This window comes from Amblyomma maculatum, chromosome 10, assembly GCF_055883805.1.
Source record: "Amblyomma maculatum isolate TAMU_Amacu chromosome 10, ASM5588380v1, whole genome shotgun sequence".
In the NCBI taxonomy this organism is placed as follows: domain Eukaryota; kingdom Metazoa; phylum Arthropoda; class Arachnida; order Ixodida; family Ixodidae; genus Amblyomma; species Amblyomma maculatum.
The window spans coordinates 10,092,316-10,114,812 of NC_139353.1; the positions used below are offsets into that span (position 1 = coordinate 10,092,316).

The 22,497-nt window shown below is 49.0% G+C and overlaps 1 protein-coding gene across 2 annotated transcripts in view; it reads right to left on the minus strand.

Annotated features, from left to right (window-relative positions):
• The window catches only part of LOC146175544 (open rectifier potassium channel protein 1-like), a 100,557-nt gene that overhangs the window by 17,788 nt on the left and 60,272 nt on the right, over positions 1 to 22,497 (minus strand). For both annotated transcript variants that reach the window (XM_084581943.1, XM_084581942.1), the window contains exon 4: positions 20,392 to 20,724. In XM_084581943.1, the coding sequence (XP_084438069.1) occupies positions 20,392 to 20,724 (333 nt within the window). The remainder of the gene's footprint in view (positions 1 to 20,391; positions 20,725 to 22,497) is intronic.

Genomic DNA, 22,497 nt, shown 5'->3' on the forward strand with positions numbered 1-22,497 from the left:
ACTCAAGTTACACTGATCTGCCGGTGTGCAGCATCGCTCAGCGCTAACCGGCGCACGATCAAGGTCGTCTGATAGCTGGGGCGCTTCGGATCGCATGAGGTCCATGTTCGCACTAGGGTTGTTTTCGCCAATACAACTGAGCGCGTCAGTACACGAAACATGGCTCCTGTCTAGTCGCTCGCTGTCGACTTCACAGGTGTGGTTCTCGACAGCATCCGCGTCATGGGTCTGCCTTAGCTGTTCAACACTCGTGGGCTGCGCAATTTCCATGACCGCAACTTCGTTTTTCTGTGTGTCATGACCTACGTCGACTCTGGCTTCGGAAATTGTCAATTTGTCGTCTCCTAGCCTGACTACATCTCCGCCACGCTGTACAACTGCTGCTTCTGAGTTGTCAGGCGGTTGATTTACTGCCAATTCCCCACTCTCGATTGGTGGAATCGGATTGCTTACAGCTACGTGAGGCGGCGTGCAGGACGGTGTCACTGCGGATTTCTCGCCGATGGAGTCGGCTCTATCCGTCTCAGCTGCCAGTGGCTCGACCAAGGTAACCCTAGACACTTCTGTTCGAGACTCGATCAGCTCGCTGCTGCTATCGCTTTGCTCGGCCGCTTCCCCAACTTGTGTCTCATTCTCTGGTGCAAGCACAATTTGCTCCGAGACTTCCCGACTTTCTAGCCATTCGCTTACAGCGGCTTTCAACTGATAGGCCAAATCAAAGTATGCCTTGTTACAATGTTTCTCGCTCTCATATCTCTTCCGAAGATCCTGAGGCGTTATCTGATATCGTATCAGCAATGACTTTTTTAGTTCATCGTAATTTTTCAAGCGGTCGCCAACCAATCGCTTGATTTCTTCCGACGCTTCAGCGGAGAGAAGAGCTACCAACTTCTGTGCCCAACTATCTCGCTCGAAACGTTTACTTCTGCAGACATTCTCGAAGTCTGCCAAATACACTACCATATCCTCGGCGATGAGGAACGGTGGTGGACAGTCTCGCTGTATTGAACCGTTACAATGACTGGCATTAAAAGCTTTAATCTTTTCCACGCTCATTCTAAGTGTTGAAACCTCCAGCTGCATCAGTTGCCATACACGGGCGTCCTCCTCTTTCTCGTGACGTTCCCTACGTTCACGATCCTCTTTCTCGTTTCTCTCTTGAATATCATCCCAGGCCTCTGCGGCTTCCTCAACCGTGACTTCTTCTGCCTGCATGATCTCAAGAATATCCTTTTTTCTTTTTGTTGAGCCCAAATCGATGCCCAACTCATCACAAATTTGGAGAAGTTCTCTGACCTTGTAACTCTCCATCTTTACACCGGCCTCTTGTTGTTTGCCTTTTTAGAATAGTGTACTATATACGTTCGCTATCTCGCTCCTAGCAAGAGATGCGCAAGCCTTTCTCACACTGATTCCCTTCTCAGCATCCCCTGGTTTTCAAAACACTTCCTGTAGGCTTGAAACACGCAAGGTTAACACAATGCTACGCTCAGCCTTTCTCTAAGCTACCCTGTGTGTTAGAGAAGTCTGGCGTTTGAGGGAAACTTCAGGTACTCACCGCGCCGAGGTGCCTGACGCCGGTCAATCCCGCAGCTGCCATCCAATGTTGTGACAGTTGATCCCACCGCTGCCACCCAATGTTGTGCCGGTGGGGTTATCACACAGTAGCCCACCGTCAACAGGGTTATGCCAGTGGATCCTGCAACTGCCACCAATGTTGTGCCGGTGGGGTTATCACACAGTAGCCCACCGTCAACAGGGTTGTGCCAAGGATCCTGCAACTGCCACCAATGTTGTGCCGGTGGGGTTATCACACAGTAGCCCACCGTCAACAGGGTTGTGCCAAGGAGTTGGTAACGCAGCGCTCGTCACCCGTTTCGTGAACGAGGGCTGTCAGCTCCCTGGGCGGTAGCGATGAATCCGAGTCGGCGTTGGTGAGACGAAGAAAAGGCTTTATACACTATTTACATGCATTTACACAACAAGATCGGCTCTGTGGCCGAAAGCTAACATAGCCATACGCGACTGTTCTCGCGCAGCGACGGCCGGGGAGATTCCGCCGCGTCCGCACTGTCAGGGGGCGAACTGCTCCCGATGGACGCTCGTGACGAACTCACACTCGGAGTCTCGAACGGAAGCACTTGAGACTCCGTTGCCGAGAACCGTTGACGCTCAAAATGGTCCAATCCGACGGCAGCACTTTCGCAGGGCCAATGGGAGAGCTTGCTGCGCTCTCGCTTCAAATATGCCGCGGGGCGAGAAGGGGTTCACCGTCAGGGCCACGGCGCGCCGTGCTGTCTGGACGTTCAGCGCATGCTGAAACACGTCGCTTCTGTCCCTTTGGTACGGCTCGCCTCCAGTGCATTGGTGCTTTGCAGAGAAGTATCCAAAGTTTGTGAAGGAGGCGTTCGCCGAAGAAGTTTGGCGTCCGGCTGAATTTCTAGGCGGCTTTGGCCAGGCACAACATCCCATAGGAACGTTGCGCGACGAACAGATAACAGCGACTGACTGACGCCGCTAACGCCGCTAGCGAGTGAAGTGAATGTGACTCTGCGTTTTGGCTTGGGATGCGCGCACCGTGATCTGCTGATAGCGAGCCGGCGTTTCGGCAACCGGAGAGCACCCTCGCCGCCACGCAGGAAGAGGGGGGGAGCGCGTACAGCAATCAGATAACACGCGCGGTCGGCGCCACGCAGAAAGAGGGGGGCTGAAAGGGGGGCGGAGCTGGTTACGAGGCCGACGGCGGCGGCGACGCCGACGCGAAATCTAGGAACGGGAGCCAAAGAGCTGCGCTCTAGAAGACAGGCAATTGCTAGCGAAATGAAGAACAAATGAATTTGCAGGTTCCTGCGTTGTTGGTCGGATGCTCTAAATGATAGCCTTTCCCTAAATACTTCCGCTCGTGTTCGTTACACGCATTAGGGCTATATATGTGCAATTTGGTTCACTTATCCAATAGGCTTCAAATACACGTTTAGAGCTGCGTTCGTCCGTTTTGCTTCGTCAGCCTCAGAGAGGCGTTCGGATGCCTTTTCGCGATCACCTGCTGCCACACAGTGCTGCCATTCTCAAGCTCTCGTGTGCCTCTCTGCTACCGTTCTTGTCAGCCGCGACACAAGTATTCCCCTATAGATACTTTCCTCTCTACCCACCCCTTTCGAAACGTCCCCGTGGCAGGAATGACTCTCTCCACCGCCCACGTGCTCAATTGGAATATCAGGAAACCAAGCTGACCTGCAGGACCTTTTCCCAACGTTGTCCTCCTCCCTGGAGCGAAAAGTAAAAAAATAAATAATATATATATATATATATATATATATATATATATATATATATATATATATATTCCCTCCTTCGCTGCTTCCATCGTGCTGCGTCGTATTTAAAAAACGAAAACATTTCCTGCCTCTCGCATTATCCAGCCCAACCCTACAGTTGCGGCTCTGTACTATCCCAACATGTGAACACGGTTCGTACATGCGAGTATCGACTACACAAATATTGTTCGTGTTTAGCAAATCTGAGACTAGGCAGAGTTTGGCACTGTGGTTCACTTCTTGGTTGCGGGCTCAGCCTTAATTGTCAGCCTTATAAGTGCTTTTTGCTTGGGCATGTTGTTTTGACATGACTTTGTAAGCAGTGCTTCCCTCGGCCTTTGTGATTAGTTTATGCACAGAAAACAACATCATATTCATCTAAATACCAGGTTTAAGAAAACAAAGTTCACCGATGGCTGAGAAATGAGGTATCAACCGAACAGATTACTGGCACCACTACACTCTTAGCTCGAATCCAGCTTTGGAAGCAAAGAGGTTTTGGAGCTTTCAGCGCCCGTTGTCGCCGCGGCAGAGGTAGAACGCGGCTCCAAGCAGAAAAATTAACCCAAAGGCAAACCTAAACGAAGTTTCATCGATCATTCCCGGTACCTACTGCGCTGCTTTTGGAACAGCGCATGCGTCATAAGGTGTCTTCCTGTTACCGTGGCGGATAAAGCGATGAAGCCAGCGCGAGGCGCAAAGGCATCTACGTTCTCTCCCGGATACAGACCGATGCACGCGGACTTCCCGCGTCACTTGAGAACGTGGTGCCAGCGCTTGGTGCCGCGGCGCTTTTCGTGGCTGCGACCAGTAACGAGTGACGCTAAGCTGCAGTTGTTTGCGTACTTTTCCAGCATGCCCTACGCAGGTAACAAGCCCAGGGCATGCTTACACCCACCCTTGATTACAGGAGAGGCACTGATCGTTTTTTTGTACATATAACTCGTCACCTATTTTCGAGTTCCGTCAAGCATGCGACTTCCCAACAAGTCGCGCAAGACGCATTCCAAAGAAATCTCTTAACTCAGGTCTCACCCGGCCTTCTGTTCAGACGCCGTCGGTGAAATGTTTTAGTTGCGCGAAGTTATGTCAGGTTACGTTTAGTTGGCAAAGGAGGCGGCAAGTTATATGTACGCGAATACGTTCAACCACAGGAGCGTCGTGGATTTACTTGGAAGCTGCACACGCTGAGGGAAACACGTGGCGACAAGCACGCGCCAAGCCGGCTTCCCTTCGCGTCTCTATCGAGCGACGCGCGCGCGCGCGTGTCCTGCCATCGCAAGTTCGCAACGGTAGCGATATGTCGCAATCGATGGCAGCGGCAGCGCTCAAGACGACCATTGCAAGTGAGGTGTCCCTCTCCCAGAGGTGGAGATAGAAGGGTGCGCGAAAAGCGAAGCACGGAAGGCGCAGAGAAAGTGTACCACCCGGGGACTGTGCTGCAGCTGTCGGTTGGAAGGACTCCAGCAGGCAGCCATCGTATCGGACGACGCGGCCCATCTCCTGTCGCTCGCCGCGGCGCCGTCGCTTCTTTCGCGGCTCGCTGCGCTCGGCTGGGATGGATACAGACATGCCCAGAGCCCTCTGGCTGTCTTCATCGGAATGCGCGCGATCAGCGTTTCGTGTCGAAAGAGGCACACTAGGCGTTTCGTGGAGTGTACACTGTTAATTTCCTCGGCACTTGAAAACTCGTTCAAGGTCACGGCGGGTGTGTAAGAACAAAATCCATGCGGACACCAACCTTACTGCGCGCTGGAAACGGTGGTGAGAGAGCCTGCGCACCATCCACATGTATACCTGCAGCGCTCTCTCACTGAAGAGCAGTGGGAAAGAAGCTAGGTGATAACACGCCGTTACTGCACAAGCGTGACGCCTTCGATGCACTACAGTGGTATATGAGTAGCAAAGTGCATATACGCGAAAGGGCATCCCCAAAGGGAGCAAACGGGAGCAGAGAGATTTAGCAGAGTGGAGACGTGAGCACTGTCGTAGACGTCTACCGGTTTACCGGACATCGGCTACGCATGCGCCGCGGCCACACTTATACCTGAGCGCATGCGCAAGTGGCGTCGACTAAACCGGTGTACGTCTACGCTAGTACGTCTTCGCTATGCTAAATAAATCTCTATTTACGTGGTCGCGTCATACCCTTAGGGGCGCAGCTTAATGTACCCCTGATTCATTTCATTTGAAGATTACGAGGAAGTCTCCTGAAACAAACCAGTGAAGCAATTAAGCAATGAAGACACTCCAGAGGTAGAGAGGAACAGCGCTAGTACAGAGAAGGAGGAGAGCTCGAGCACCAGGAACAGACGCATGTCCTTTTCCGAGACCTCTCGCGGGCAAGTTTCAAATAGATCCCTCGCCGACCGAAGGTCTCAGCGAGGCAAGCAGCTTATTGCTTCCTCTGCGCCAAAGGTCCACCTGTCATGTTCGCGTCACCCACGCTTTTGCTGTGGGAAAGAGAGCGGGACAGAGACTAGAGCCGCGGTCTGTTTTCCAGGCCTAATTTGGACAACCATGTAGCGGCCGTGCTCAGAGCTTTCCGCCACTACAGACCTTCGGCGGCAACTGGACAACCAGCTCACGCTTATTGATGCGCAAGGCAGCGAAACTTAGCTCTACCAATTGGCGCAGACCTTGGCAGGGCATGAAATATGAAGACAAGGCAGCCCATGGTCGTTCAGAGTAACACACATGCTACCCCAACCCTCCACGTGCGTTCGTAGGGCTCGGCTAAGCGCGGACCCTTAATTATATCTGTGTCTGGTGGTTTCGCGTATAATATGGTAGCTCACGACTGCATGATAATGCGTATGGGTGAGAGGATAGTGGCCTAAATTAAGCAATTAGTCATTAATCGAGTAACCTAGAGGATATACGCGAGCGAGGAACCGCAGACGGAATTCATTATTAGTGTGGCTTCATACCATTAAAGGTGGAGCATAAGTGCCTACAATATTTTTTTCGTTTCAAATGCGTAAATAACTTGAGAATATACGCTGATGTGAGTTATTTCTGTTACCATGTGTCTGTGCCTTGCTCCAGTGCTGCCTTTTTTAACCTTAACAGTAGAGGGAGTATCATAACAGTAAGATTCGTCGCAGTTGGGGCATACCGTGACGGAAGACTGCAGCTCTCCGCTGCTTTCCAGAGATAGTGGTGCTAAAGAGGATACCGGGGACATAAAGGATGCCTGCCAAAAAAGAATCGGCGAGTCGGGAGCCTGCCATCTGAGGTGTTGTCCAGCTTAGCCTGCGAACAAGTGCAGTCATGTGATAAATGCTGGAGTGCGATAAAACTTTAATTCTCACATGCTTAACTTCAAAAAGGTTTCAAAATCAGAGAATTTCATCCAGCGCCCGAAAAGATGCGCGGCCGTGCGACCGTGGAACACCTAGGACGTCGTCACCGCGAGATCTGGAAGGTGTTGAGACGCAGCTTCCGTGCGCGTTCCCAGCGACAGTCGATTGGCACACACGGGAACAGGCTCCGGTGTTGCCCTTTGCGATAAGACCTGCGGCTCCTCCGCATGCCCGGTTAATTTCGGTACCGAGACTTTGTGCATGCGGCTCATTTAAAGGTCTCCAGCAGCCGCCGCCTTGTCGCAAACAAGACGTGGCGGACTGCTGCGACACAGGCAGGGGATGAAACGCACTTTTCGCTGGCACTCCCGAAGACAATGCCGTCCCTGAGACGAAGAGAGTCAGCAGCAGGAGGAGGAGGAGGAGAGGCATGCAGGGTGGCGAGATTCGGCGCGCCGAAATAAGCTGGACGCCAGCCACCGACTCGGCGACGGCCAATCCGGCTGGCGGCTCCGGTATGCCAGGCACTCGGCATCGGCGGCACACAGGAGAACCGTGTACGCAATTACGGCGCCGTCAACTGCCTGTAAAAACGCTTAAGACCGCTGATTTCTGCGGGTCATATTTCTTAACTGCTTTCACTAACGCATAATAGTAATTGTTAGCAAATAAGGTGGGTGATTTCTTTTATTTCTGCAGTAGTCAACAACTTGTAGCATTCCGGAACAAAATTTCCGTTTCGAGAAAGAGAAATGAAACCTTACAGACCTTGCCCCTTCCCTTGGGCCTTGAAGTGGCGCAACGATTGGTCAGTACCGAACAACTGGTATACAAATTCCTTGTGACATGTACTGTGCCCCATTACAAGAAGATAACTAATTCGACACTTGAATTAATTAGTCAGGGTGGCTCACGCCGCAGCCTAGAGTCAAATCAGATGCTAATTAAGTCATTCTGTCTCACGCGAATAAACATGATACGGTCTCAGGAGTACCCGTTTCGTCGAGCCCTCGTGACTGAAGCACAGCAGGATAACAGTGACCACCGGATCCACCAAGAAGGTCTTCCTTACAGGCGACGGATTTATCCTGCACTGGTAGACCACTGTGCAAATCACCGCAGATTTTTTATGCCTCTCCAAGGCTCGCTGCTACATTCACTTTGGTATGGTGTATCCAGTATCGCCACATCCGTGTCACTGAGCGTATTATATACGTGCGGCACCCTATGGGCTCTAAATAACGTACAATTACCGTACATATGTATACGGCAGTAAGGCACAACCTTGTAGCTTAATCGAGCATCACGCATCGTTAGCAACGAGCTTGTTTCGCAACTTATTGAGTTATGTGAATAGCTGTTAGTGTTTCTCTATTACGGTGATTGGGCCTAAATGTGGCAGGCAGCATAAATGTCGAATTTTCTGAACTGTAGTCACGTTTAATCATAATAGGTACGATATCGGGTACAATACTTGCAGCAGACGAGTCTTTCGGACTCTTCTTATTCAGAGCACCTGGTCACAACGAAAGGCGATCAAGTGTTCAGAGGCGACTCTGGGAGGTGTCGGTGAAGAAGCTATATATCATCTAAAGCCTTGAAAGTCAAATGAGCATAAATGCGTCCAATTGCGAGCTGATCGGAGAGCTCACACGTTTGCGGAATCCAGGGTCACTGGTACTTGGTATGCAGAACTGGCAATCGCGACTTAGAAAAGCAGCACACAGGCAGTCTTGGGTCTGCAGCATCGTGACTGCGGTAGCCGACACAGCTGCAGAATGCGCGGCTGTGAGTGTGGCAACAGGCACTTGAAGAGCTCTCCACCAGAAAGAGGATCGCGAAATAACATGCCGAAGAGCTTACATAAGTGGCTTGTCCTTGAGACGAGTTCTGTGTAAACTGCGGGCGCGCTCTGTGGGAGCCGTGCCAGGAGGAATACGCCCGCCGTAAGAACGCCCAAAGTCAGGGGATCATTAATATTCGCGAGTCAAAGTTGACGAGGAATGTGACTAAAGTAATGCCGGTAGCTCCGTTGCGAATGCCGCATGGAATTGCTGCGAAGGAAAATAGAGATCTCTTGTGCAGAATACCGATATTATAACAGACGCGCGAGCCTCATTGGAAGAGCAGCAGCGCAGTGTCTTGCAGTGTTATCTAGGATAAGTCTGGCTAGTGGCTGTGTGTGTAAAGGACATGTTGTGCACCAGGAATATTCGAATCTCTTCGAAACTCTTTGAGTGTTTTAATTTTTTGTTGCTGTTTGTCGCCCTTCTGAAAGAGTCCTTAGATTGGTGGCAATATATTATTGTTATTTTTGAATAGTGCTTATGAACCTCAATAAATTTATTGCCTTCAAATCGCCAATCTATCATTTCCCCACTACCCCCGCTGTGGCTTATATAACTGGTTTGCCTGCCGGCAGCTGGTCATGCAAGGTGCCCTCTGAGCTTTGTCCCAGGACCTCCAAAGTACCTCACTTGGACGTTTGAAAGAAGTGCCACACTACCCCACATAACATAACCACGAGAGTGCTTTCTAAAAAGCTTGTTCATGGCTGTATGCACGGCGCTGCAGCGAAGACTCGCGCTGAGTCCGTTGGCGGACAGCCTGCTATGAATTCCGCAGCATTAACAGTTGCACGTCTTTGCGGGAGGGAAGTTGCCTTGTGTAGTCGAGGCTGCTCCCCCTAACTAACTTTTCGTGACAGCAAACTGCACTTTGAGACTGAAAACAGCCGCCCTTTCTTCGTTGGAGAGTCGGACCTTATGTTCGTGAAGAGGACTACGGATTCAGATACGTCGAGGCGAACGGCGCTTTCAGAACGGTGTTGAACAATGGTAATCCTTAGATGCGCAACCCAGAACAAATTGCAAGGACCCATGCCTTGAGTTGTACACCACAGCCACTTCTTTCTCCTCTTTTAAAGGATCTGAGAAAGCCGCACCACAGCACTCCTTCAAAGTGAAGGTCTGGATTTGCCCCTGACATAAATAGGCTTCGCAAGTAGGCTTATTTTTGCGGCGACGGACCGGGCACACAGATAGGGTGGATTATAAGCGGCAAACAGTTAAATGTAAGCGGGAGCAGGTTCACTCTCTACTCCCCGTTCTCCTAAAAACTGACGCCATCTCGCTTTGAGTGTGTCGACCGGAGTCGGGGTCGCAACTCGGGCTCGTATACATATCGTGGCGGTGCCCTCGAGTGCGTCAGGTGCAGATGCATCGGTGTTTTCTGGCAACCTACGTTCCTATCCCGCTCTCTTCTGGACCTCTCCGTGCTCGTGGTGACGCGAAGAAGGCGTGAAACACGTGTTTTCGAGTGTTTGCCGCTCGCTGCAGGCAACGGCGCTAACAAGAAGTGGGAAACCAAAATAAAAGGTACGCTTTCCTTCTTCTTGATGGAAAGCTTGGAGAAAAGACCAAGGCCGCTCACCCATAAGTGCAGACGAGGCTTTTGCCACGCCTGCAGTAGTGACCTCTGCTTTTCGCTACTCCGGAAGGTGCAGTATATAGCCCTGTTGGCACAACCCCTGTTTAGGCTTGACTGATTAGGGCCAGTCGCTTTAGCTCTCGCGGCTGCCCTTGATGTCGCGTCGCTCGTAGAATCATGCAGCGTTGTGGGAGGTACTTCTGGAGTCAGCTTATTCCGAACCAAATTCGCAAGGCTGTCAGTAGGGAAAGCGATCTGTGGTTTTGTGTCGCATTGGTCACGGTATCGTTCGTTTTCGAGATTGTCATGGGATTGGCTGGTGCCATGTGTCCCTTCACCAACACAGTGGACCTTTTTAGCAGCATGAGACGGATACAAGAACGAAATATTCACATCTCTCTCTCTTTTTTTTTTTTTTGTTGTTGTAAAGTAGTTCTAATTGGCAAGGGTATTAGTAAGACATGAAGTGAGGAACATGAGCACAGCATAAGGTACGTAACAAAAATTAATAATTTTGCTTTTGAGAGAGCAGAAATGTTCGAAAGGATTTCAATTCTGCTCTGAGAGTTAGAGTATACCTCTATCTAGGATGTAAGAAATATGCTCTAGATGGGTTTCAAGTCACGTTTTTAACGTACGCAGTTAAACCGGCACTGAACATGTCAAAAGCGGACCTAACCTTGTAACTGTAAACCTTCGTTACTCAAAGAGTGCACGTCGCGAGGAAGGCACTACACGTTTCGGTTGCTATGATTGGGACACGCAGTCAGAACGTCTCGGGCTTACGCTGTACTGAACACTCGTGCTCCCATTTATTTGTTTATTTTCACTTTGGAGCTGCGCTGTTTTTGAAAGTAGGGTCCTACGTCGTCTTACATTATCATCTGTCTCGTCGCTTGCCTGGCAGACTTCCAAGGCGGCTTGTCTGGCTCCAGATCAGCCTTTGGCCCGCCGCAAGGATGCTCATTTTGTGCACATATAGCAGCTGTCCCAATGCACACAGCGAAGCGAGAACGCGCTAATAGAGCGAGCTTTAATAGCCAGTGTTTCCGATCGCATGCGCCCTAGTGCATTGTCGCATGCATTGCAATATCTTGCGAGGACTGTGTGCCGTCCCGCGGCATCGATTGCTGGCAAAAGTTAATCAGCAGAAGCGACACGGAGTCGACTTTTGGCAATTGTGGGTCATATGTGATAACAATATGTTATAATTCGGGTATTGTTCCAGCGTCACCGCCAGCAAGAGCCTGTTGCCGGAAGTTCCAGAAGCAAAATCACTCCGACTATACCGTACCACTACTCCTTCGGCTTTTACGTACTGTTTACGCATGCAAAATTTGGTCTAAAATGCACAAAGTGCCTTCAATTGAAGTACAATGCGTGGCTTCTGTCATGTCACTCTTGGATTACGTCAAAACGCCATGTACAGTACAATGAAGGCGTTGTAACCGAGACACGTATATAACTCTGCAATGGAGACGAAACCTCGTTCGTAATCGTTTTCGTGGTAAACCGAATTGGCTGCTCCTTTTGTATGCATATATAATGCGGCACACTCAATCATTCAGCGATACACAGGTTTTCGCTCAACTAGCTTCGGAAAGGATGCCTCCTAGCTACCCGCGGTACACGCTCTAAGCTCCACTGCACGGTTACAACCTACGCTCGGAAGTGGGGAAAATGAAAACAGGAAGCCAGCAGGAGAAAGCAGACGGAAGACTTGAAGCGAGTGTTTTGGCGCCTCCGGGAGCCTTCATACGTGAGCCTGGCAGGTCCTCCGGCTCCCCGTCCCTTGTCACAGGGAGTGACGGCCCTTCCGCCCTAAACGCTGTCCCTGGGTCGAATCTGCGCGCGCTCCCACTGAATCAAAACAAAGTACTGGCTGGTTGTGGAGAGAGCCGCATCCATTCTGACCTCGAGTCACAAAATATCCGGAAACGCAGACGGAAGCGGCAGTACTACACGCCAGAAGAAGAAGAAGAGCCATTAGTTTGTTAGCACGCACAGGCAAGTACACACCCCAGTTTCCTTTACCCATGCAGCTGGGCGAAGGAAGCAGTGACGCACTTCCAGTGGTGTAATTTTAGTCATTCCTAATCGGCCCTGAGCGGGGCCCTTTTATAAAGGCGGCGGGAGCGGGGAGTAGACGTGGGGTATTTAGGAAGCAAATAACATCACACGACTAGAGATACACTAAGCCCGTGGCCGTCTCGCTTTTCGGGTGAGTCAGCGACGGCGCTGTCCTCGACCGACACCAGTGCAGAGCAGTGTCTACTGGTGGTGTGTCTTCCCCTTCGCTCGGCACTTCTTCTTCAGGCCCTTCCGCTCTTTCCTTCTCCGGGACGCAGTACCCGTCCCAGTGTCACAGTGCCGCGTTTGCTCGGCAGGCAAGGCCGGCGCTCCCGAAGGACCTTGTTTGCGTATGCATATTCGTCGCCTGTCTCTTGGCAAAGGTGTTCCTCCGGTGTGCTGGCAGCAGCTGGCGGACGCGTTCTACGAGCTGTATATAATTATGCACAGTGACTTCTTTTGGTGAGGCCAGCGTGTCTCAGTACAGGACAATAGCTACGGATATGGCGGTGACTTTTTGAACTATATATAGCGATTCCAAGGCAACGACCATGAGACAAAATGTACGATGTACAAAAGCTGGTATGTCTGACCCTCTTCATTTCGTCAGGGCAGCTTTACAGTATTGTAAAGCTACCCTGACGAAGGGAATACCATTGTAAAGCTGCCCCGACGAAGGGAATACCATTCCCGAAACTGTTGGCGAAATAAAATTTGAAATATCAGACAGTCGCGTTTGTCGTAACGTTCTACTCTATTCGGTAAACGGGCTCGTTGAAACCCACTGGGTGCAGCAGCCTTGGTGATTTTGTCCCACGTAATTTTACCACCTGACTCTACCTGAAATCTAATGTTTGCTTTACCGTCGAAATACACTCTATTACCCAAAAATACCAACGGTCGTCTACATTTGGCACTATACATGTCCCATCCACGTCCACTTACACTTGTTTTCTGTTGCGGTATTAAGCGATTGTCCCTTGAGGGTACCGGAATGGGCTGTTAGATAAGGCGAATGAAGCGGGCGCACACGAGAGCAGATTTGGATAATCTTAGCGGGTATAAGCTTGCTGTTGTCATGTTTAACGTGCCGGCACTCTGTGGCTGTCGCTGTCGTGTATAGATGCAGCTTGAAGTAGTTAAGTTTGAAGTAGTTTAACGGTTAGCACTGAGAAGTGCCGGAACCCGTGAAATTGAGTACAGGTGATGGACGCATTTTACTCACAGCACGTAAAAAGGTTGCCTGCTGGCCACCAAACAACCCATAAATACCACTGCGCGAAAAGTGAGTCCCAACATAGTGCATAGAGCGTGTTAAAGTCATCCTATTTTCACTATTTTGTTTGCTCTGCAGAGCGGAATTTCCTACGCACGTAACGAAGGAGAGCTGAGACGAGGCTTTGATTTTCCGATGATGCAGTACAAATAACAATATGTCGAATCACAAATATATTAGCAGAATAAGCGATATCAACCCCAAAGACTGCAATAAATGGCAATAGAGCAGAAAGAAATAAATTAAACCGGAAGTAGGGGCGGCTTATATTATTTTCCCTTGATAATTTGAGTTGAGTTCTCAAACATAGGTCATTCATTGGAGATCGATAGAAAAGGTTTTTGTACTGCTGATAACGTAGCAAGGTGGCTGATTCTACTGCTGCTGCTGCTTATTACGATAATTACAGAAACAAAGAAACTCTTTCACAAGGACTAATTTGATCGTGTCACCCATAAACAGAGAAGCGCCGATGCTCTGACGCAGCAATTAACTATAGACCAACACCGTGTTTACAAACAAAGGGGGCGCTCGTGGCGTCGCAGCCGACTGGGGTGAAAAATAGGGTTAGCGTCCATAGGAATACATGGAACCGAAATATTTATAAGCAGTTTTTTTTTAATTTCACGAGTCACCTATGATGTCCTTATTCGGTTCAGAGTAACCGTGAACATCCTAGAATAGATCGTGAAAGTATGAAATCTCATGACCAAGGCGAAGTATTTTTAAAACACCGCGAAATGTATGGGGGTGCGAGTTGGGAGGTCGACCCATAAAAACACAAGTAAACGCAACTTACCGCAACATTTTTCTCGTTTCGCAGAGCCCTAGAAGTGGTGGCCGGTCGTTAAACATTGGCCAGCGCTTTGAAGAAGTATGCTGCAGCATCGCGAAGGCGGTCTACTTTTAAAACTCCCCGAATAATCTATGTTGTGAATCCAGACACCCCCAAAATGCTCATGTAGCGAATCACGTAGTTTTGTTTACAGTCTGATATGCTGCCGCATGGAGTAAATTAGCTTGATAATACTGTCCCTCAAGTGATACATCCTAGACAGAATTACATTTAAAGGCAGTTGTCAAACGCCGTACGACACTGCGGACGGAACGAGAGTCGCGCATTGCAGCAGACGACAGCGCGGCCGCCTCCAGCTCCGGAGCATCTGCTAGTGACAGCGCCGGTGGGGCATTGCCGTCTGCAACTGTGCGCGGTCAGTTTATCGTGCTGTGAACGGTCCCGCAAGTCGTCAGACTTGCAGTACTTGCAAGGGAATGTAGTGTGCCATGCAACATGATGTCGGGGCCTGATACAAGACGTTCACCAAAAAAATTAGAAGGGTTCAACGCTGCTGAACCGAGAAAAATGTTGCGGTAAGTTGTGTTTACATGTGATTATATGGGTCGCCCTCCCAACTCGCACCCGCATACGTTTCGCGGTATTTTAAAAATAGTTCACCTCGTTAATGAGATTTCATACTTTCGTGATCTGTTCTAGGATGTTCATGGTTGCTCTGTACCGAATACGAGATCATAGGTGCGCCGTGAAATTGGAAAATTGCTTTGAAAATTTTCGGGTCTATGTATTCCTATGCGCGCTAAGCCTAGTTTTCACCCCCCAACCGGCCCAGCCTGGTGACAGAAACGCCACCGCATCGCGCTTGCGTCACAGATCGGTGTTGGTCTATAAAACGACTATCCTTATTACACCGGGCAAACGAACAGAACTGAACGGATCTGCTAGGACGTTCCAAACCTCTGCGTGTGCTATTCTTAATAAAGCTTTTTTACCATGAGGCGGATCCCAAGGACAAAATGAATGCAAGACAACATTCAGATTCATTTGCATGCGAAGGCGATACTCTGCATCACCAGCTACAAAGAGTCGGTGAGCGGTCTGCACTTTTAAAGCTTGTAGGGTTTCTTCGAGTGCATAATCGGCAGGATCGATAGGCATTCATGGTTACGGAGCGCTAAAAAGGCGAAGACGAGGAAGGCGACGAGAAGAGACTGATGACAATTAACTCGCCTCAATTATCATTCTCAACAAAAAACGAGTCCCTCGCGCTTCTCGATGTCGCGATTTCCCAGCGGTCGTCTACAGGATACATGCGCATGAATAAACTTCGATGATCGGTGATTAATCCTTCTTAACATTCCTTGTCCAGCTACTCATATTGGGCAGCTTGATCAGACACGAGTGACAACTGGAACCTCAGTGTCATTGTATCTTCTCAGCTACCTAGCCATTGTTCAACATCAAGCAGTTTGTCAAACTCTAAAGTGGGCGGTGTGACCCTCGTAACATCAACTCAGCATCATATAGACTGTTTCTCAGTTCGCTGTCAAAGATTGTCCCGCGGTATGCATTCGTAATGTTTGCAGTGGTTGATGCAAAATAACGGTATTACCTGCGTTTCACTCCCAAGTGGATAAGTTAGAATCGCCTTCCAGCGCCAGCTCCTGCCTTGCGATGCCAAGGTCGGTTCTTGTATTCCAAAGAGAACAACCTGAGAAAGCTCGGAAGAGGACCGAACAGACCCTGGCAACGAACGTGACTCCATCTAGTGTCATTGTACTCGCTCCAGGCGATTCCATACTACCCCCCCCCCCACCTCCCCCCCCCCGCCTTTTTTTTTTTTTTTAGACTGAATGCTTTCCTACTTAGTCGTGTGAAAGATGAGCCGGATGTTGTGGTGCTCATGCCACTCAGTTGTTTACCATAAAATTTCATATTTTTTTATCGCTGGCGGTAAGTTAAACCGGCGTCGTCAAGCGGTTCTTAGAAAACTATTCCGGTGGGCTCAGAGTGATTTCACGTGGTTCGTTGCAGCCGCAGTACCTCGGCGGTTCCTTTTCACCTGAGCGATAACTTGCAGACGCATGCGTTTCACATGCTGCGCAGCAGCAGCTGGCAAATTATTGCTGCTTTCATCGCAGACCATTAGCCGAGGCCGCGTCGCGTGATGCCCGGGACGCGCTGTCGAATATATGAAGGGAGGCTAAAAGCGCCGAAGACCTGCAAGCAATTCGCTGCAGCCATGGCAGTGATATATGCTGCGTTAATAGACCCTGACAGGGCGCGGAAGAGAGGTGGTCGCCGCTCGTCGAAGAGGGGGCCCTCATAAATTTACCTCCAAACTGACGGCCACAGACGATGGCGACGTCTACTTAAAGGGAGGCCGGGAAGAAAAGGTGAAAGAGGGGACATTGCGCAAATGTCTGCGGCTCTCAAGGATGCTGAGTAACGTCGCTGTTTCTCGGTGCAGTCTGCAGAACACAGCATTTAGAGGTCCTTTTTAAGACTTGCACCTGGATCTATAGGTAGAGAGCGATGAACCCATCCGCAGTGTGATGCACTCCGAGTGTTTGCGAGAGCACCGACCGACGGGCGTATGAGTCTGCAAACAGGTTTTCCGCTTGAGCGCGCGAGAATGAAAGTCTTACTTCTCTGAGGTATGTTTTAAAAGTGTGCATATGATAGAACTGGCGGCGATGCAGGGTCTACTCACGCGGGAAAAAGGCGGTAGCCACAGCGTGTCCACACTTCGAACTCAAACACTAAACGTTGGCGCTCCGCATCAACAAAATTGATGACACTGAATCATAAGAAAGTGAACTCAATCTGAAATCACAGAGCTCCACCTCGCCAGAAACTTTAACTGCTTGCTGCTAAGGTAACAAAATTTGTGGTATATTAACGTGTGTTTTCCAGAAGATGCTGCGCCAGCTTTGTGAGCGAAATACGGGGGCATGCCACTGGCAGATGGTAGTTGGTTGGCAGGTGACATCACCAGCGCTCTGATTGGTCCTCGGGTTGCGTGATCTCATAAGATTACATGATATAGCCAAGCAGCCAACTCTGGCGTTTCATTTAGATGGGAATGGAGAGTTCCCTGGAATCCAAGTTGGGCACGTAGGCGTGTTCTTGTACGATTTGCTTAGAGCAGGGCTTTATATTGATGTTGGGTAGACTTAGACATAAGGCGGTAGACGACGATCGTATGATAATGTATATATGCGGGATAATAAAGGCAAAAATTAAGCGATAAGTGAATAAGCGAGTAGCGCTGGGCATGCACGCAAACGAGGATTCGAAAAGGGAACTGTATACAGGAGCCGTGAACACTGTTCGTCATAGCCACAAAGGCTATGACGGAACTTGACTTAATGTAAGAACTGTAATACATTTCATGAGAACACCTGCTCCAAGCATCTTTTAGATCGTGTGGCGACACGAAGTACACTTTCGACAACGTTTATTCACGTATACGGACGTGGGCATCGTCAGTTGTCATTGGACAGGCAGTGAAAGCCGGACGTATATTTGACAAGTGCTCTACTTGTCACGCGTTTTCACTTTTAATGCATTAAGTGGTCATGGTCAACGCCCCACATAGCTTTTGTTCACCAGTAAAGCTAGCAGTTTGCATGTTTGGTACCGTTTAGGGCACATTGAAAAGTTGGAGGGATTCAAACGCACTCTTTATTGCCTCTTCTGTTAAAAACTTACAAGAAAAATTATTTGCATAAATTGGCCTAACTGACGACTGCACCTCAATACGCCGTTTTCGCGTATAGCATAAGGTTCAGATTAGATAATTTCCGCCATGTACTTACGAATTAAAACAAAACACGGGAGGAGGTAGCACTGACGGTACCACTTAGATTAAGCGCTGCAGCTGTGGGAGTGTTGTCAGTCCTCTACATACTGAGGTACCTAAATAATGTGAGAAAGGAATGCATATAGGCACGGTTACTGTGCTCAATCTTATGCGTCCACTGCAACTACCACCACGACGCGAAATTCCGCCTTTGTCATGCCTTCCTCTTCCCGTGGTAACTAACTCTCTTCACTCTACCAGCCTTCAGTTACTCCGATTGCTATTACACTGCTCCTGGCACTTGTACTGGCACTACGGCGACGCTAAACACAAGAGCAGATCGTTTAACAGCTATCATTGGAGAAAAAAATATAAAAGCTGACTTCTTGTTTGCTCACAGTGCGCTCTTTACACCCACCATGTCCAGAACATGCAGTCATTAGCCGAGATTTCATTTTAAGCGAAAGAAACCTTAATGGCGTTGCTCGCCATTCCTGTGAATGGCGGCCCCGTCAAGAACAATCACGCTATTTACTTGTGCGCTGTATACAAATGCAGAATCACAAAAATCACACGTGGCTACGCTCCGGCGTTCTGTGATATCATAACAGCAGTTATGACGAAACCTTGTCTCTGTACAGCAGGGCAACTTTCGAGAACCGCCTGGTCAGCGAACGCGAGGACGACCTGAGCATAGGAGCATAGGGTATGAAAGAAGGTCAGAGGCAGGCCGTTGTACTCAGCGACTTTAGCCGATGCCATTTGGAACCACTTACGCAAGTACTCGTTTATAGAATCTGTTCTTTATTTGGGCAGGTGGACGCCGCTGAGCTTAGAAACTTACCTGTCCAAATGCAGCAGAGATCGGCTCATGCGCCAGACATGTGTAGTTATAGTCACTGTTCAATGCTAACTCAATACATGCTCGGCCCAAACATTTGCTTGGGAGTCTGTGGGAAACATTCAGTTGCCGACCAAAATATATAGAGAGCTAAACCTTGATTACGGGCTTACAAGAGCAAGCTCCATGTCTCGTTATGGCGCGGCGACCTTAGTCACTGTTTTAAGAAAAGTGCTGGCGGATATCTTAAGAACCAGGGGTTGAGCCTCGAAGCAATGAAAATGGCGTCTTTGCCATTTATAGAATCTGCAAGACCCGAAACGGCTATTCTGATTTCTATTTAGAGCAAGGTCCCTCTCTAACAATCAGCTCTTTGAACGACGCGCCTCCACGTGTACTGAATGCATCCCCTCCCTCTTTCGCTCTCACACTAAACGCATGGATGGAGTCTGGAACAGTTTGGGGCACAAAGGGACCGACCCGTCGTCGTCGTCTCCGTTTGTTGCCAATGGAGTCGTCCCTCGTTCTTCCGAGCCCTAGAGGACACGTAATTGGCAGCATCCTATTCTGGACCTTCTGGAATTGAGCCAGGGTCGCACCTCCACCCGCCGTCCCTGCTAGCGTGTGCACTCCTAAACGCGCACTACCCCTTCCTCCTCTGCTTGAAACCGGACACAGCCGGGCCTGTCTACGTCTATGAGTGCATGCGCGAGTGTGCGCCGCGCGTTGTTTTGTTAGACAGGCAGCCAAGACATCAATCGCTGGCCGCCGCCGCCGCACTTCGGAGGGCCGCGTCACACGCGGCACGCAGATGAACTCAGCCAAGCGGGACCCGCTGGCGGCCCGCCGCTGCTCATCACAGTTGCGTCTGCAGCAAAACAGCAGTGAACGGGGGTTGCCCCGGAAAGCCTGTCATACTCGGTTTGGCTGCCCCACACCCATGCTCAACTCCTCGTTTACGACCGCGCTTATGGGTTTGGAGGGCATTTCAGCTGAGTCAACAGGAGCTCAATGTGCAATGCCGATGTGCTAGAGGAAGCTTTTTAAAAGGCAGGAGAAGCCGAGCTTCTACTCTCAGGACAGGACCCAGCTGTCTTAAGAAAAAAAGCGCTAACGTAGGTGTTAAGCGTCTTTCTCAAGGCCTTCAGCCTACTGCTTGGCGGGTACATCGCATTAACAAGTTTGTTTTTCTTCAAAGCGGAAGTACTGGATGGCAGGACACGGAATTTCAAAACGAGGCCTAGAAACCCAATTCCTAAGCTGCAGCCATATTTAACTGAGCTCCCCGGCTCTTCTCTGCATTCGTGTCTTGTAAGGTCCACGGGAACAACTAGCCGTGCGCTGCTGCATTGGTTGAGACATTTTACGAAGTGGACTTTTATCGTACAAGAATCCCAAATGCTGGCGTTATTTCATGCTTTGCGTTGGAATAAATCCAGGAAACATGACGGCTGAGTGACGGAAAAGCAGCAAAGTGAGGACTCCATGTCCCCTGCTGTAAAACAAGACTTAGAAAGTACGAGAGAAGGCGCCAAAGGGGGCACACACTCACCGGCCACGTAGTCTCCGAATCCGATGGTGGCCAACGTGATGAAGCAGTAGTAGAGTCCCTCGAGGTAAGACCAGTCCTCGGTGAACATGAACACGGCGGCCGGCAGCAGCAGGAAGACGAGCAGCCAGGGCAGCAGGAATGTGCAGAGGTTGGCGGCGAGCGCCAGGCGGGGCGCACGGTGGCCCCTGGCGCGCTTCAGGCCACGCACCATGCCGCGCGCGAAGTGGTCCCCGATGCCCGCCAACAGGATGCCCGTCATGGGCACGCCCACCACGGCGTACAGCACGCAGAACACGCGACCCCACGCCGTCGAAGGGGCCAGGTGGCCGTAGCCTGCAGACGCAACGCTCCTCTGACTATAAACGTCATTTCCCGGAAAGGGAGCGAGGGAGTAAACATTACAGAGGCGCACTTAAGTCTCCTCACGTGCGAAAATGCGAAAGCATTGCAAGTTACTTACCTAGTTCAGTCACTATCACTATCATAGTGTATCTAATATGATGACGTCATATGTTTGCTGTTAATGGAGACCTAGATTCACATTGAAGTACGTTCGTTATAACTTCGTCCATATCTCTTTATAATTATCATGAATCTAACTAATATATTACTATACTTGTCTCACTAATAATTAATGATCTTATATTAATTGCCTGGACATTGTCAGTTATCGTTATTTCATGTACACATTTCGTGGCCGCACATCCTGTACATGTCACCCATGGACCAAGAAATGCTTTCGCATTATTATCGAATAGCAACCTCAATAGCCATATATCACATGCATGGACCAATTGTTAGCGTCGTATATATATATATATATATATATATATATATATATATATATATATATATATATATATATATATATATATATATATATATATATATATATATATATATATATATATCGTTTGCTTGTTACTAATGGGCCAGAGTTAAATTCAAACAGGATGTCACACAACTTTCCCCGATTATCTATTTTATTCCAACAGTTTCGGACGGTGGACCGTCCTTCTTCAAGGTAGAATTGAGATTCAATTCTACCTTGAAGAAGGACGGTCCACCGTCCGAAACTGTTGGAATAAAATAGATAATCGGGAAAGTTGTGTGACATCCTGTTTATATATATATATATAGCGCCGTTTTATTTGATGGCCGCCAATGCATTGAGCTTTTTTGAAAGTTAAGATTTTTCTGACTGCAACAACGTTTTGTCTTGGTGCATTTCTTTGCGTTATTCTCGCTGTAGCTCCTGGGCCTTTTTCGACGTAAGCCAAATAAAATTCTCAAGTTCATTGAAGTTTTTCCTCTATGGCGTCTTCTAAAAGCAATGATTAATTGATTGATTTATAAAATACGAATGCTTAGCGCCCAAAATAGTTTTTTTTTTTTTTTTTTATTGGCTTATATCCGTAGTTTACACAGGGTATGTATGTAAGACGGATACCATAAATTGTGTCAATTTTCACTTTGATTCTCTTTCAAATTAACCTTATAATACTCGTCCAGTCCTTTTAGCGTTCTATACCAGCAATTATTTGCCGTACTTGTCGAAGCTTCTGCAATTCACATCTCGATTTCTTTTCAGTTACCTGGGGCATATTAGAACCGCATGAAGTCAGCGTTCGGTAGCAAACAAGCCAATAAGCGCGAACCGACACGGCAAGGCATTCTTTCGCTCTGGAATTCTTCGTCTGAATAATACACGAAAATTAAGAATAAAAATAGCAGAATTTCTGGTAGCCAAGGCGTTACTTTTCATCTTCCTATACCAGCAGGAGAATGAAAACGGAGACAACGGTTTCAAAAATGACGTAGATTCGCACATGTTCTTGGGATGTGCGAATGGAGTGTACAATGGCTGACGATGTACAATGATGACGAGTTTCAGCATAGGAGCATTACAACGTCGTCCACAGCCTTTGTCAAAAGTAGACAGTCCGAGAGGGTATCGCCTTTCTTAGTTCCTACAAACTGCCCTGCAGTGTACCAATCACTGCTTCAGAAGTACTACTGTAAAGTCCGGCGCTACCATCAAGACAAACAGTTGGGCTCTTTTCTTTTGTTAAAGACTGCATGAGAGAAAGAAAAAAGCTGCAAATG